This window comes from Rissa tridactyla, chromosome 4 (genome assembly GCF_028500815.1).
Source record: "Rissa tridactyla isolate bRisTri1 chromosome 4, bRisTri1.patW.cur.20221130, whole genome shotgun sequence".
In the NCBI taxonomy this organism is placed as follows: domain Eukaryota; kingdom Metazoa; phylum Chordata; class Aves; order Charadriiformes; family Laridae; genus Rissa; species Rissa tridactyla.
Genome location: NC_071469.1, coordinates 69,400,563 through 69,415,787, shown reverse-complemented (window position 1 = coordinate 69,415,787; position 15,225 = coordinate 69,400,563). Strand labels below are relative to the sequence as shown.

The 15,225-nt window shown below is 51.1% G+C and overlaps 1 protein-coding gene across 1 annotated transcript; it reads right to left on the bottom strand.

Moving 5' to 3' along the window:
• Window positions 1–2,394: 2,394 nt before the first annotated feature.
• ARF6 (ADP ribosylation factor 6) lies at window positions 2,395–6,509 on the bottom strand. The gene is made up of 2 exons (XM_054200672.1): window positions 6,352–6,509; window positions 2,395–6,261 (listed from the first exon to the last, which is right to left on the bottom strand). Exon 2 carries the CDS (start codon window positions 5,887–5,889, stop codon window positions 5,362–5,364), a length of 528 nt encoding a protein of 175 aa, XP_054056647.1. The 5' UTR covers window positions 5,890–6,261; window positions 6,352–6,509; the 3' UTR covers window positions 2,395–5,361.
• Window positions 6,510–15,225: the final 8,716 nt, after the last annotated feature.

Sequence of the window (15,225 nt, the reverse complement as noted above, 5' to 3'; positions counted from 1 at the left end):
GCCGCTGGTGGTTCCCCTCGGGGCTGCGCTCATCTCAATACTCCTATGGAAAAAAAAAAAACCCCACGTTTCAAACGTTATCAATTTTCAAGCGTTATCAATGTCCACCTCTCACAAAACAGACACCCGTTAAATCCTGCTTAAGTATTTTTTTTCTAACTAATGCCGTCCTAAAAGATACAGCTAAAGAAACCAGTAACGCTAACAGATGCAGCTAGAGAAACCAGCACCAGCGGAGTGAAGTGCATCCTCTGGAAGGCAAAACATTTCTCTTGAGGCGAAGCAAGGGCCTGAGCCTGTTAAACTGCTGTGAGAACTCTGCAGATGACTCATATCTTTAGGTTTGTTTTTTCTTTTTTCCCCTCCTCTCTTTTTTTTTTTTAAGGAGGCCAGAGATACCTGTTCTGAAGCAAGAGACGAGCGACTTCCTGGACGATACGCCGCATACCCAGTTTGCCGCCTATAAAAAGCCACCTTTTGCAGAAGCTCCGGGCACTTTGCGGGGACGCGGCCCTCGCTGCCAGCACCACGGGGCTGTGACTCACCCGCGTCACCCCTTCGGAACTGACGGCGGGACTAAAATTACCCTGCTCTTGCCTGTGCTCCACATTTTGAAAGTGAGAGGACTTGCGGTGCTCAAGTCATCCACCTCGGCCTGAAGTCCCCCAAGCGCCTGCTTGGGCATCATCCTGAAACTTACAGGCTCCAGCAGCGTCGGTGCCAGAGTCGTGCCAAGGACGCCAGAAGAGGGACCAAGTTTGTAAGTGGAGATGCCACTAACTCATCCTGGAAAGCTGATGGTCCACCCCAAGATGAGGGGAAAGCTTTTCCCCCCCGCTAGAAAGCACCAAAGCGATTTCAGATTACGCATACGGAGCCCTTCAGGCTGGACAGATATTAGAAACAAATATTAGAAACAAATCCAAGATAAAAAGCACAACCATGCGGTAGTGGGAAGCCTGAGTCACGGTGCCCACACCATGGTTGCTTCCACGCTCCAGAGCGAGTTCTGCACTCCCGGAGGTTGCTTCTCCCATTCACGGTTCCCAGTGACGAGGGAAATAACACCCAGGTCCACCAGCGAAGCGACTGGCCATCGCAAATCTCGCGGGCAGCTGTTTTGACGATGCAACTAATTTTTTTAAACTGAGGCAGGTTCCTTTGGGAGGACTATCGTATGGGCAGGGTTAATTTCCAATTAGGGATGGCAGGCCCATTTTTTCCGAGCCCTGTCCATGAGGACCGCAGCCCTGTGACTGGGAAAAGCGCCCTGCCGAAGCGTGAGTCACGGCGCGGCTTGGGAAGGGTGCTCTTGGGAGTCACGCTAACTGCTGCTGTAACAAAAGTCCGATTTGTAACGATAAGCGCTGACATTCTGAAAAATGACTAACTACTACAATGAAAGAGACATGAGTTTACTCTTCTGGAGCCTTGTCTCCAAACTCCGAGGAGCTTAATTAAGTCAGGGTAAGTTCATTTACACAGCCACACCCTGAACTGACATTCAGGTAAGACAGAGCCCGGCCTCGACACCCTGGAAGAAAAAGACTCTGGGAGGATTGCAGCTGTGGCGGGGCCCACCGCCCCCCGCACCCACTTATTCCCGCCTGCCTGAGTCATCTTTCCTGGCGATTCCCGGAAGCTTTGCCACAAGGAGACGGTTCTGAACAGTTGACGCCGGGCCTCACACCTGCAGCTGCTGGAAGCTGCCTCAAAACATCAAAACCTGCGCCGTCTCTCAGCGCAGCCCCTGCCCAATAGCCCGGCTCAGGCTGGGGTGCGTGGGGGGCTCCTGTGCCATGACTGCCCCTCTGCGGGCCCACAGGAACAGCAGGGGCTGCGGGCACCACAGCCTGCCCCAGCCCCCCCCACGCTGCACCTGCCCAAGTCCTTTCATCCGCTCGCTCGCATCCTACTCAGGCACCAAAGACATCCCAGCTTCATGTCTGTCACTCCACAAGCACCCCCTAGCCACTCATCCACCTTTTCGGCCACAACTGCACCTTCTACACCGGCCAAACATCGTCCCTTTCCGACCAAGTCATCTCTTCCATGAAACACGGCACCACCCGGCCCAGCGACGGTCCCTCTGTGGCCTCTCACAGACCTGGTCACCTTCCCAAGTTACAGGGAACCGGCACCAAGGCAGTATAAATTTGACACTAAAGTTCGCTAAAGATTGTTAACTGCAAGCGGGAGTATTAAAGACGTATCATCCTTTCCACTTATAAAAATAGTCGCTAATCTAAGTCTCAAAGGAATTACAGACAGGCTTTCAAAACTGTGAAATGCAGAACAGAGACCTCTTTAAGTCGGCAGAACGCTCTACTCCAGCACCATATTGCCCCTTTCTGTTTCTCTCATAATTAAATATAAGTAACATACCAGGAGAGCTCCGCTGTATAATTGCTTTATTTTCTGCTTATTAGTTCTTTACCAACACTACAGCCATATTGAGAACACAAAATTCCTGTTTACTTTAGTCAGGGAGATCACAGTCTACAAACTCATTCACTTATCAGACACGATTAACGCCATTCAAAACTTACTCCATAAATTCACATGAACACAAATTGATGCACTTAAACTCCAGATTAGTTTTTAAATCATAGGATTTCTTACAGATTGCCACTTTGTCCTACAGGCTATGTTTACTGCCTGATAGCCACTAGTTCGTGGTGAGGTTCAGCTACAACCTATAAAGGACATGTTGAAAGTGAAACCTTTGTATTTTGTTCAGTAGCAATGGCCATTTATTTTTGAAGTCTCTGCCACATGTTTCGGTAACTTTTTCTCCCCCCCCCCCTCCCCCGCCCCCAAAAGACATTAAAAAAAATTCAGAAGCATAATCAGTTTCCTTTCACCTACAAAAACAGAATAACAAAGTTACTAAGGAAATACAAAATTGTGAATTCAACTTAATGCAAAGTCTAGCAAAGAAGTCTGCCCCAGCACTTGAAGAGAAAACACAGTAAATCAACTTAGACGAAAAATGAAGTTATTGAAGTTTTCATGTTGACTGAGAATAGATTTAAGAAAGTTCAAGAACCATTAATAGAGCTTCAAGTTTTCCAGTTTAGGCATTTACTTTGTGCTTGGCTATTTTATTTATGCTCCAGAAGAAAACAGTAACCATATTCTTGTATTTTTAGTCTTTATACCACCACACTATTTGTTAAGTTACATCAACAGAGGAAAAAAAAAAAAAGCTAGAAAATAGAGCAGTGATATTCCAATGGCAAAAAGCCTTGAGTGGAAAAGAAAACTCACCTCCTCTTCTTTAGAGCTGAGATTTAAGAGTTATCCTACATTTTGCAGACTCTCTTTAACTTAGGAAGGCGTACAGTCAATCAATGCTCTATCTTCTGGCATCAAGATCCCATTCAGTCCCATTTGCAACCCACAGCGAGATCAAGTCTTTTGGAACCATATTCTAAAGGAACTTTTAAGTTGTCCAAAGCATTCAATTTCAGAAGTGAATTCGGTATTTTTATCTTCCCATACATCTTTGGTAAGAGCTCCATATACAATGTACTTAGCATGCAGAGTCAACACTGCAGAAATGTAGTGTAATGCCCCCAATTTTATGTAAAAGTCATATCCTTAAAAAAAAAAAAAAAAAAGAAAAAAGAAAAAAAAACCATTTACCCATTTTCTTCTGGTTTTGTAGCATACATTCCTAGAATTCCCCAATTGAGTTTAACTCCTTGAGGAAATCTGAAGTTAATCCTTAAGGCTGAATAAGAACCAGCTGCTTTAACGTTTTTTTGCACCCAGCATTAATACTTGATTGAGTTTTTATACTAATACTTGTTCTGGGTGGGGTTTTTTATTTTGCCAGTCACATCTGCAAGCTGTGATATGGCAAATGAGCTGCTTGCCCTTTAAGAACTAATTATGGAAGTTTACATTCATAGTCGTATTCTCTCTCTCTCCTCCCCGCTCTCATTAGTAGTTACTCAATGGGCTTCAGACATCCAACATAGTTCCCTTCCTACAGGACTACAGCAACAACCAGCTACCGAGACGGATGGCGAGGACTGCAACTACTTGCTTGAGTTCAGTCAGTCTTGGAAAACTAAAGCAATGAGTGATTTCCTCAAAATGGCTATTATTCAGATGTCAGAATTACCGAGCTCAACTACAGGTTAGCACGGAACTTGCCACTTCAGAAGTCTACAAAATGGAAAAAAATAAATTTTTTTCTTTCTCCACTACACGCATGTTGGAAAGAATCAGAAATCCTTTTAAGATTTAGATGTCTGCAACTGCCTTGAGATGAAAGCAATTTGTCTCGATTGCAAGACAGGCAAGTCGGTGCTAGATTTTTGAGAAACCTCTGTGATTGAAAATAAGACTTGTTGCAATGCTTACACGTTATTGCTGCATTTTCTGGAAGGAACCTATCTTGCATTGAATCGGAGACTGACATGAGTAGTAAAAACTGCAGCTAAACATCATTTAAGTTTGCAATGCAAGACAAAAACTGAACAGCATCTACCCTGGAACTATTACATCATTCATGTCTTTATTTGCTATATGGTTGCTATGTAGTATGGGGAACTCATTTGCATCCCTTCTCATGCATGATGTATGGTTCAGAACTTCACAGCTGACATTTCAAAGCAGTTCTTACATTACCTAGTTAACATTATGCCTGATATGCACTTTGAACATGTTACAATGGTATTCTCACTATCTGCCACTGTAGGCAAGAATTCGTTTCACTATTAGTCTGAGATATGAAGACAGACTGAGAGTCACTATTTAGTTACAGATTAACAGAACTTTAAAAAAAGTCCTTAATATAAAAAGACAGACTGCAGTTTGATTTTAAGCAATAATTTTCAGTTTACTAGATGAAGTAGACCTATCAACATATTCTGCATGAATGCAAAAAAGTAGCAATCTACAGCAAGTGATAGAAGAAAAAAAATATATATATATAATCAAAAAAGTAGAACCAGAAAGCATACACTGAAAATGGTAACCCTCCCCCAACCATCCCCCAAAATAATCAAACCATCTTAAGGGCTATCAAGAGAAGAAAAAAAAAAAAAAGAAGTTACTTAGCAAGTCTACAATGTGTCTTTCCCCTGTTTGCTGGAAGTCTGCCATAGCATCTAGTGCTTGTGTTCGTGTCACATTCGGAGATTAGAGCATCCTAACGCCAAGCAAGAAGAGTTAAAACAGGAATCCAGTCAAGTGTGCAGAAGGAAAGGGTGGTAACTGGAGAAAGGTGATCATAATCCTATGGATGCTTTTGTTTTACTTTTCAGTAGAGAATCATTCTTCCGGAAAGCCATGTGGGTTATTTTTTTTTTTCTTTAATTCTTTGTAGACTAAATAGTTATTCTCTCATTAGGATTTATAATTGGATGTTAACCATGTCAGCCCTTCATAGAGTCCATCCCCTGTAGTAGCACAGGAGGGCTGCACGTACCAATTCCTATCCCTAATTCGGGTCAGGCCCAGTTTCTCCTGGATTTCATGGGGTTTCATGGCATCAGGCAGGTCCTGCTTGTTGGCGAAGATGAGGATGATGGCGTCCCGCATCTCCCTGTCGTTGATGATGCGGTGGAGCTCCTGGCGGGCCTCGTCGATGCGGTCGCGATCGGCGCAGTCCACCACAAAGATCAACCCTTGCGTGCCCGTGTAGTAGTGCCTCCAGAGGGGACGGATCTTGTCCTGGCCCCCGACATCCCACACGTTGAACTTGACGTTTTTGTAAGTAACCGTCTCCACGTTGAAGCCCACGGTGGGGATGGTGGTGACGGACTGGCCCAGCTTCAGTTTGTACAGGATGGTGGTTTTACCAGCCGCGTCCAGACCCAGCATCAGGATCCGCATCTCCTTGTTGCCGAAGATCTTGGACAGCACCTTGCCCATCTCGGCGGCATCCAAGGGGCCCGGCGCCTCCGGGGTGGGGTGAGGGGGAGCGGAGGGCGAGCGGCCCACGCGGGGCGGGGGAAAGGGGGAAGGGGGGGGGGAAGGCCGGAGCGGGGCCGGGTGTCAGGGCAAGGGCAGGCGGGGCTCAGCGCCGGCCGCGCATGGGGCGGCTGCGGAAGAAGCGGAGTGTGTGGTGGCGGGGGAGGGGGGGGGAGGTGGTGAGGTGAGGCCTGGCGGGGCGGGAAGAGGGGCCGCGCCGCGCTCCGCCGGGCCTTGAGGCGGCGGCTCCGCCCGGCTCCTGCCTTGGCTCCCGCCCCGGCGCCTCAGCTCATGGATGCCGGCTCAGGAGGGGCGGCGGCTCCCGCGTCCTGCCTGTAAAGGGACGGAGAGAGAGCGCGTGAGACGGGGGCGGCTGCAAGGGAAAAGGAGCACGGCGGGATTTACCTCAGGGCCGGGATTTACCTCAAGGGCCGCCCGCGGAGGGTCGGAGGGGGCCGGCTCCGCTCCGCGCCGCTCCCTCAGCCAAGCACCGCCGGAAAAGGCGCCCGCGCGAGCCCGCCTCACTTCCCCCTCCGCCGCCAGCGCGCATGCGCGCAACCGCCCCGCCCCGCTCGGCGGCGCCGCCCGCCTCCTGCGCATGAGCGGCGCCGGGGGGGAAGTGTGTGGGGTGTGGTGTGCGCGCCCGCCCGCTTCCCGCGGGAGGGGCGGGGCGGGGCTCGGGGGCCGCGCAGGCGCAGTAGTGCGCCTGCGCGGCCCCCCCCGAGCCCCGCCCCGCCCCTCCCGCCTGTCAAGGAGCGCGTGCGCCGACGGGGGCGGGGGGGGCGCGTGGGCGGGGCAAGGGTGGGGAGAGGCGCCGCGCCATCGGACGTCAGCGGAAAGACGCGGGAGGGCGCGAGGGGCGCGCCTTAAAGGGGCAGGCGCCGCCCCGGTGATGTCGCGGCTAGTTCCCTCTCAGGAGCGCGGGAAATTTATCAAAAGTCCAGTTTTTTTGGGGGGAGTTTGTTTTTGGGTTTTTTTTGACGAGCAGGGCTAAAATTAACCGGCAGGAGGTGGGCGGTGGTGGGTTTCGTCTTGGCACCGGTGTCTGTGTTGGGGAGCAGGAGCCGGTGCACGAGGTTTCTCTTAAATAGTTGAGAGTTAGGGGCTTTCTCCTGGCATCCGCCGCTGGGGACGGGTGGATCTCTAGCGTGAAGTATCTCAAGCATTAAGCATCACCGCCAGCAGGGCGAGGGGGGGGGTTCTGCCCCTCTGGGGAGACCCCCCTGCAGTTCTGCATCCAGCGCTGGGGCACCAACAGCAGAAGGACACGGAGCTGTTGGAGCGGGGCCAGAGGAGGCCCCGGAGATGCTGGGAGGGCTGGAGCCCCTCTGCCGTGAGGACAGGCTGAGAGAGCTGGGGGGGTTCAGCCTGGAGAAGAGAAGGCTCCGGGGAGACCTTCCAGCCCCTTCCAGTCCCTAAAGGGGCTCCAGGAAAGCTGGGGAGGGACTCTGGATCAGGGAGGGGAGCCATGGGACGAGGGGGAATAGTACTAAACTGGAAGAGGGGAGATTTAGACGAGATCTGAGGAAGAAATTCTTGGCTGTGAGGGCGGTGAGCCCCTGGCCCAGGTTGCCCAGAGAAGCTGTGGCTGCCCCATCCCTGGAGGGGTTCAAGGCCAGGCTGGACGGGGCTTGGAGCAACCTGGGCTGGTGGGAGGTGTCCCTGCCCAGGGCAGGGGGTGTCACTGTGTGATCTTTAAGTTTCCTTCCAATCCAAACGTTACCGTGGTTCTATGATTCCACGTGGCGCCCGGCAGCGGCACAGACAGTGCAACACCAAACAGTATCTGGGATGCTGGGCTGTCTGGGCTGCCAGAGGGGATGGCTCTGCTGTAGCACTGTGTCACCCACTGGTGGGTACCACCAGGCACAAACTGAAATGAGTCACTGCAGAGTGGGGAAGTGCCTTTTCTGTCACATTCTCCCTCTGTTTTGGACCCAGACATACTGTTCCTTGGGTCTCTCCTCTTGAATCACGGGGTTTTTAGGTTTGTTGGTGACTGTGTTGTCCCTCATCCTTGGAGACTGCCTGCAGATGGGGCTTGGCCAGCTTCGGCTTTGCCCATTTCACCTGGCAAATAGCTGGGCTCTTCTGTTTTTCCTGAGCTCCTTCTCTCCTTTCCCTCCTGGTAAGCTGGAAGTGATAGGACCTGGGAAATACTTGCGTGCATGCCAAGGCGGGGAGTTGCTTTTGGGGTGGTGGCAGCTGCTCTTGCACTGGAGCCGTTGAGGAGCCGATCTCCACGCAATGGGGCCTTCCGCTGACTCAGCGGCAGTGCCGCTTCCTGAGCTGCTCCTCTCCCCGCAGGGTTCCTGCCTGCCCCTGCTTGATATCGGCAAACAAGAAGGTGCTCCACTTTGTATTATCCCTTTGCCAGCATCGGCCCACTCCTTTCCTGGTGCGTGTCCTGCCTGCCCTGGGTGGGCCTGTGGCTGAGATGAGCCATGCTGCTCCAGGCTGTGATTGGCAGCTTCTGCTCACCTGGCTTTTCCCCACGCATCATAGAATCATAGAATGGTTTGGGTTGGAAGGCACCTTAAAGATCATCTAGTGCCACCCCCTGCCCTGGGCAGGGACACCTCCCACCAGACCAGGTTGCTCCAAGCCCCGTCCAGCCTGGCCTTGAACCCCTCCAGGGATGGGGCAGCCACAGCTTCTCTGGGCAACCTGGGCCAGGGGCTCACCACCCTCACAGCAAACAATTTGTTCCTCAGATCTCATCTAAATCTGCCCTCTTCCAGTTTGAAGCCATTACCCCTTGTCCTATCACTACATACATGTGTAAAAAGCCCCTCCCCAGCTTTCCTGGAGCCCCTTTAGGGACTGGAAGGGGCTGGAAGGTCTCCCCGGAGCCTCCTCTTCTCCAGGCTGAACCCCCCCAGCTCTCTCAGCCTGTCCTCACAGCAGAGGGGCTCCAGCCCTCCCAGCATCTCCGGGGCCTCCTCTGGCCCCGCTCCAACAGCTCCGTGTCCTTCTGCTGTTGGTGGCCCAGCGCTGGATGCAGCACTGCAGGGGGGTCTCCCCAGAGGGGCAGAATCCCCCCCTGGCCCTGCTGCCCACGCTGCTGGGGATGCAGCCCAGGGTGCGGGGGGCTTTCTGGGCTGCCAGTGCACGTTGCCAGCTCGTGTTGAGCTTCTCATCAACCAACACCCTCAGCCTTTAGCAGCTGTGTGTCCTGTCCTTTAGCAACTGGAACAGGGACAGGCTGGGCATCCCGACAGCTCCCTGAGCTCTCCCTCTGCTGCTGATCAGCGCTTTTCAGCCTGGACCAGCCCTGAGCTGGTGCTGTATTCCTCAGCTGCCACTGTGTGACCTGCTGAAAGCATCCGAAGTTGATCTTGCCATCATCCAAATTTAAAAAACCTGACAAAGAAAAGCAATATGCTGCACTACTTCACACAGGAAATCCAAAACTTAATTGAGGTCTGGGGACATGGCCACGTGCTGTAGAAGAGAAACAGGATCCACTCAGGCAAATGCTTTTTCACCTGCTCGGGCTTTATTTGTGAGGATCCTCCCTGCCCTTCAGGAAAGCTTTCTGTCCATATGGTCTGTGCACCAGAACAAGATTTTACATGGTTTGGCATGTGTTTTTAAAGTAATCATTACTGCTCTTTAGGATGATATATAGCAAAAAGACATTTGAGAACTCAGCACTTTCAATAGTTAAGATCTCAAATTAGTGACTAATAAACTCTGTGCACGTCAGTCCTTGTAGCTCACGTTTACCAATCCCGCAGAGAATGGGTGAGAAGCTGGTGAGAGAGCACCACCTACTTTTGAAACATTTTTATGTACAGTCATATTAGTTTCCGTAAACGAACAGAAAGGGCGGTAAACAGGAAGCAGAATATAAATGGCATAACTCAGTAAAGCAAATAAAGGCTTCATTGTCTGAGGAACCCCACTGCCGTGTCCCTGCAGAGTTACTGCACCTTACCTTGGAGAGCCAGGAGATAGCACAGCCTGTCTTACGAGCCTTTAAAATGTGAATTTGTCCCAATGTGAGATGTTTTTGAAAGGCGGGTTCTTATTTTTAAGATAGCGACTTAAGTAACTGTGGGATGGAGATGTGTCATCGAAGATGAAGTGTGATGGTCTGAGCAAAACAGACTCAATCTCAGCACTCAGCCTGCAGAGAGTTGCAACAAATCTTCACCCTGTAACCACCCCTAGGGAAAGAAGTACAGGTTAGGCACTATATATACTCAATATAGCCTAGGTTCTTATGTTGCTGGTTGATTTTCAAGGTCAAATACCCAAGAAAAACATTTACAATACCTGAACGTGTTCTAGATTACCTGAAAAACATGACCTCCTACAACAGGTTCAGTTTCACATACCTGCTTAAGAATTAAAAACCTTCTCAGGTCCTTGGCAACACCCAGCGGGTTACTGGGTAGCCTGCAGAAGTTAAATATTTTAAAAGTGAGCACTGACTGAGAATGTGTCACTGGATGGAGAGCCTGATGCGTGCCAGTATGGATTTACAGCCCAGGGAGTAAAAAGCAATTATGGTTATAAAGTGATTAGGGGTTACAGCCTGGGGAGAAAGATAGCAAGTATCTGTAAGACCTTTTGATAACTCACCCTGGCCTGGCTGCAGGGCAGCCCGTTCCTTATCTTTTCTTTCTCCGTAAGGAACTCAGGGGTGGTGCAGGTACCAAAGTTTGCATCTATTGATTTTCACGGTTTTGTGAGGCTGTGTTTGCATGGTTTGTTCTCCACCAGCAATTCACGCGCTGTCACAATGAAGTGGTGATCAAAAATGATACACCTTCAACTTTACGTGATAGCCATGACATCGTAATAAGCAAACCTCAAGGAAATGGATTGATACCCCCTTTTGTTTTTATCTCTTTGACTATAACTACCTTCCCAATCAGTTTGGATTATCAGGCCAAACCTGTTTTAATATGCTGTAGCTCATCTTGCTTACTTTTCTCCTGCCAAAGCAGAGGGAGATGGGAAAAAACTCTGTTGCAGTGATCCTTTGTGGCTTTCCAAGGAAGGAAAGGGGAATATAATAATGCTTTGGGTTTAGTATCTATGTTAGATAAATTCTTCTCTTGTGAAAACAAATTATATCCTTGATATTACAATTGCATTCCACTGGTAGGTTTCTTATCAGTGAGATATCTGATACAATGGGCCAAGCGTCCTTTGGTGGGGTGAGCCAGGTTAGCAAAGCACTTTCCATGAGCTGTGGTCACTCCTGCCTGGAGGCGGGGAGTGGCGGAGATGGTCCCCCATGGGCGTCTCAGCCCTATTTCCTGTGATTCTGCGATGCCTGTGTCTGTGCAACCGCAGCTGGGCTTGGCCAGGAAACTAAACCTGCAGTCTCCAGCGGTGTGTGCTTTAAACACCGGCAGCGTGGCATTAAACAGATCCTTGGGCTCTTCCCATGAGGTTAACAGCGGTAGGGAAGGAGTGGACATGGGAAGGGGGTGTTGTAGAGTATTCTGACTGCAGCAGATTTCTGGTAGCCTCTGTGTGTGCTGAAATGGTGTAATGAGGACACTGAAGAATCGCTGGAAATTCCACATTTCTCCTCAGGAGAAAGCCCTGTCCTGGTCCCCCTGGAACTCCTCCAGCCTCCTGTGGGAGTGGAGAAGGGTTCTTCCAAAGTGGCCTCCCAGCAGGAAAAACAGCTTGCCCTCCAGGCTGTTTGGGTTTGTTTTGTATCTCAGACTACATCGAAATCCCTTTGCAGTTGCTATTGGCAAACAAGCTGGCTTCTCCTTTCACAGGTTATTTTCAGGACCAGATAGAGGAAACGTAGGTGGGGGATGCTGCTGGACCAAATTTCCATATGCCAAAATCCTGAATCACCACCATGACAGTGTCAGCCTGAAGAACCATGAAGCCTTAACAAGAGCAAAAATAATTTGTGAGGCTTTTCCTTCCCTCTCTGATTTTTTCCGTTTTCACAGCCGATATTTCCCAGCAGCAACAAAGCAGGAGATACACCAGTGGCCTCCAGGACTCAGCTGGATGTGGTGGCTTACCCCATGGAGACCTGTACCCCGAGGTTTTTGGACCCCAAGCCAGGCCATTGCTGATGCCCAGGTGTTCTGAGACATCGTGGTGTCTTGCAAAGCATGGCAGTGACACGGGGATGCCTGAGAAGCTCAGGGTGGGGATGCTTTGCAGTCAGCGCTGCGGGCCAGCAGAAATCTGCTGTATTCTGCATCCACGCTCTTAATGCAGAAGGGATTTTGCAGGCAGTTCCCAAGGGCTTTTTTCCTGTAAGATGTGTTTTAGTTGTCATTCAAAGGGCCTCTGGTTCCAGACAGCGTCCAAGCATTGCAATGGGTGGAGGTTTGGAGCTCAGTGAGACCCCAAAGCTGGTTCTTTGGGCGGCTGGAGCCCAGCTTACCCGTAACGCTTTGCACAAAGCCAAGCTCAGCAGGAGCCTCGAGCAGCTGGTCCTGCTGGGCAAGATGCAGCAACCAGCTGTCGGATGCTCCCCCTGAGCTCAGAGCTAAGGTTTCCCCAGCTCTGTGTGGCCTCATTTTCTTATTTCAGGCGTTGCTTTGGTGGTCAGGAGCCACACCAGGGCACACTTCCCTGCTAGCGGGCTGGCACTGCTCTCAGGACTCTTATCTGTGTCCTGGCTGCGCCATGTCTCTCCTCTGTCTGCTAAGCTCATTCCCATCAGATTTTCTCAAACAAGACAGGTTGTTTCACACTCTTGATTCACTCCTGCTACGTTATTTTCATGTGATGAAAAATTTGCATATTTGTGGCAGGAAGAAACAGTCACCATGTTACTGGTAGGAGGAGGGGACGGGATTGGGATGCCCAGCTCTGCGCTGTTATTTCTCAGTAGATGGCTTGCCTTTCTCCCCCATTTGTGGATGTCAGGCCTACATCTCCTCATGCCCATGACCCCAAAGTCATTATCCTAATGCCTTTAACCAAAACTCCAGCTGTCACTGACAGCTCTTCCTTAAGTAGATAATAGGAGCCCAGAGCAAGATGTCTCTCTCTCCCATGCAGCCCTGACACCCTTAAGGCTTGTGCGGCGCTGGGGAAGATCTTGTTTGTCTTTTCTGAGGTGGGATTGCCGTGTGTGTACTTTAGCCCTCGACTTTGCTCCACTAACTTGGGTCAGGCAGCCTGGAAGAAATGCTGAGATACCTCCTGAGTGGCTGCCGGTGGGTCTGGCCTTGGGCAGGCAGTGCAAGTGTGCCTTGAGGAGGAGGTATGTCCATGCCTGGAGCTGAGGCAGGTCTGTGCTTGGACAGGAGGTACACCCGTGCCTTGACCTCTGCACTTAAGAAATGCAATGAAAAGAGACTGTCCTTTGGTGTCTTTAGCCCTTTGGTTGGGGCTAAGGCAGCTGCAGGCTGGCTCCATGTACAGCATCATTGATGGGGGGAGTCTGGAGGGGGTCCGTGGAGGTGGAGGCAGCAGCAAGATGCTCTGGCTGGGCTGCTGCTGCTCTTCAGCAGTGTTTGCGATCTCGGCAGCTGGTTCCGCTCTCCTCCTGGCTGGCATGGAGTCAGGGATGGTTGCTGCCCTTGGAGGTGGTCTGCATGGGTTTCGTGGATAGACATGACTGTCTGAGCACCCCTGCTCCTGCTGTGCATGTTTGCAGCCACCAGAGATCCCCCAGGATAGTGCTCAGTGTGTCTGAAGAAATAACATGTATCTGGAGAGGGTAAAAAAGAAATAAAAAGGCCATTTTGGCAATGGCAGTGCATGGTTTGGGTTCAGCTTTGGCTCGCTCTGCTAGGAAAGGGGCAGTGCAGCCTACGCCTCTGGGTTAGACCAAAGGCCGCCTCTGGGCTCTGAGCACCTTGGCTTCAAGCTTTCCTCACAGCCTCAGGTCTCCGAGGAGCCAGAGAGAGGTGAGGGTCCTGCAGTATCTCCAGCCCCAGCCAGCTGCAGAGTCACTCTCAGGGGAAGTCTGGGGGAGATCTCTTGGACAGACCTCCGAGAGACGCAAAACACACAGTGAAGATCTCAAGTACTCTGTGAAAAGTATTTCTAGACAGCCGTCTATTGCAGCAGCTAATGGGTAAAGCTCCTGTATTTTATTCCTTGCATTGCATTTTTGTTACTTTTATATCCTTCTCTGAGAATTGAAATGGTTCATTACATCTGCAAGTATTCACTGAGGCAAGTAGGTTTTCTCAGACTCTCTTCTGAGCTCTTCCTGGGTACATCCTAGAGCTGGACTATGAATTTAATTTTTTGGCCTACAACAGCTTAACCTGGCCTTTCTAAAGCAAGGTATTGTGTTGAATCCTCACTTGAGGAGCTAAATTTTCCTTCCTGTATTTGATGCTCCTTCCCCTCTGTGTTCCCACTGTGTTGCTTGAAGTGTTAATGCATCCTGCTGCCTGAGCTCCCGGCTGCCACGGCAAGGCTGGAGGCAGGAGCTGGTCCCTGAGCGCTGGAGAGCGGAGGCAGCGGGAGCTGCGTCCAGCCGGGCACAGTGGCTTGTGCCTGTAATCCAAGCGCCGGGGAGGCTGAGGCTGGCGGACGGCTTGAGCCTGGGGGTTCTGGGCTGCAGCGAGCTGTGCCGAGCGGGTGTCCGCGCTAAGGCCGGCATCGATATGGTGGTCCCTCGGGAGCCTGGGGCTACCAGGTCGCTTAAGGAGGGGTGAACCGGCCCAGGTCGGAGACGGAGCAGGTCAAAGCTCCCGTGCTGGTCAGTAGCGGGATGGCGCCTGTGAACAGTCCCTGTAGCACAGCCCGGGCAAGAGAGCGGGACCCAGTCTCTTTTGGCATCTTTCCCCCCACATCAACAGTCTGGGCCGGGGAGCAATCACAAAAGGGTCATGTAATACTGGGGAAAGGGAAAAGTGTCTCCCGCAGGTGTTCGACCTGAAGATGCTGCCCCAGCCTCACTCGCTACGGTTGTGCTCATGTTTTGGTGTTGTGATTTCTTGCAGTGGTGAAAGGCCACAGGGCAGGACCCAGCCAGACCTTTGGGATCCCAAGAGATGTAATGGCTGGAATGGGAAATCACGGGCAGTGGAATTTCCCATTGTGTTTCTGGCTCAGAGACCCTGCGCACCCACGAGTCACTTGAGCATCCCTCACACACTGCCGGCTTCGGCAGCGTGAGCTGGGGCTCCGGCTCTCAGGAGTGCCTCATTAGTCTGCTCCATCGGGTATTTACTGTCACCGCTCATTTGTGTCCTCAGCTCTGAGCTTTACACCCTTAGGAAAACACTGGTGAATCAAGAAGCCCTTCTTACAAGGAGTATTTCAAAGCGGGGAGCCGGACATCTCTTGTCTGCTGTTCAGTAAGTGAAGCGTACTGAGCTATCCTGGAGATAG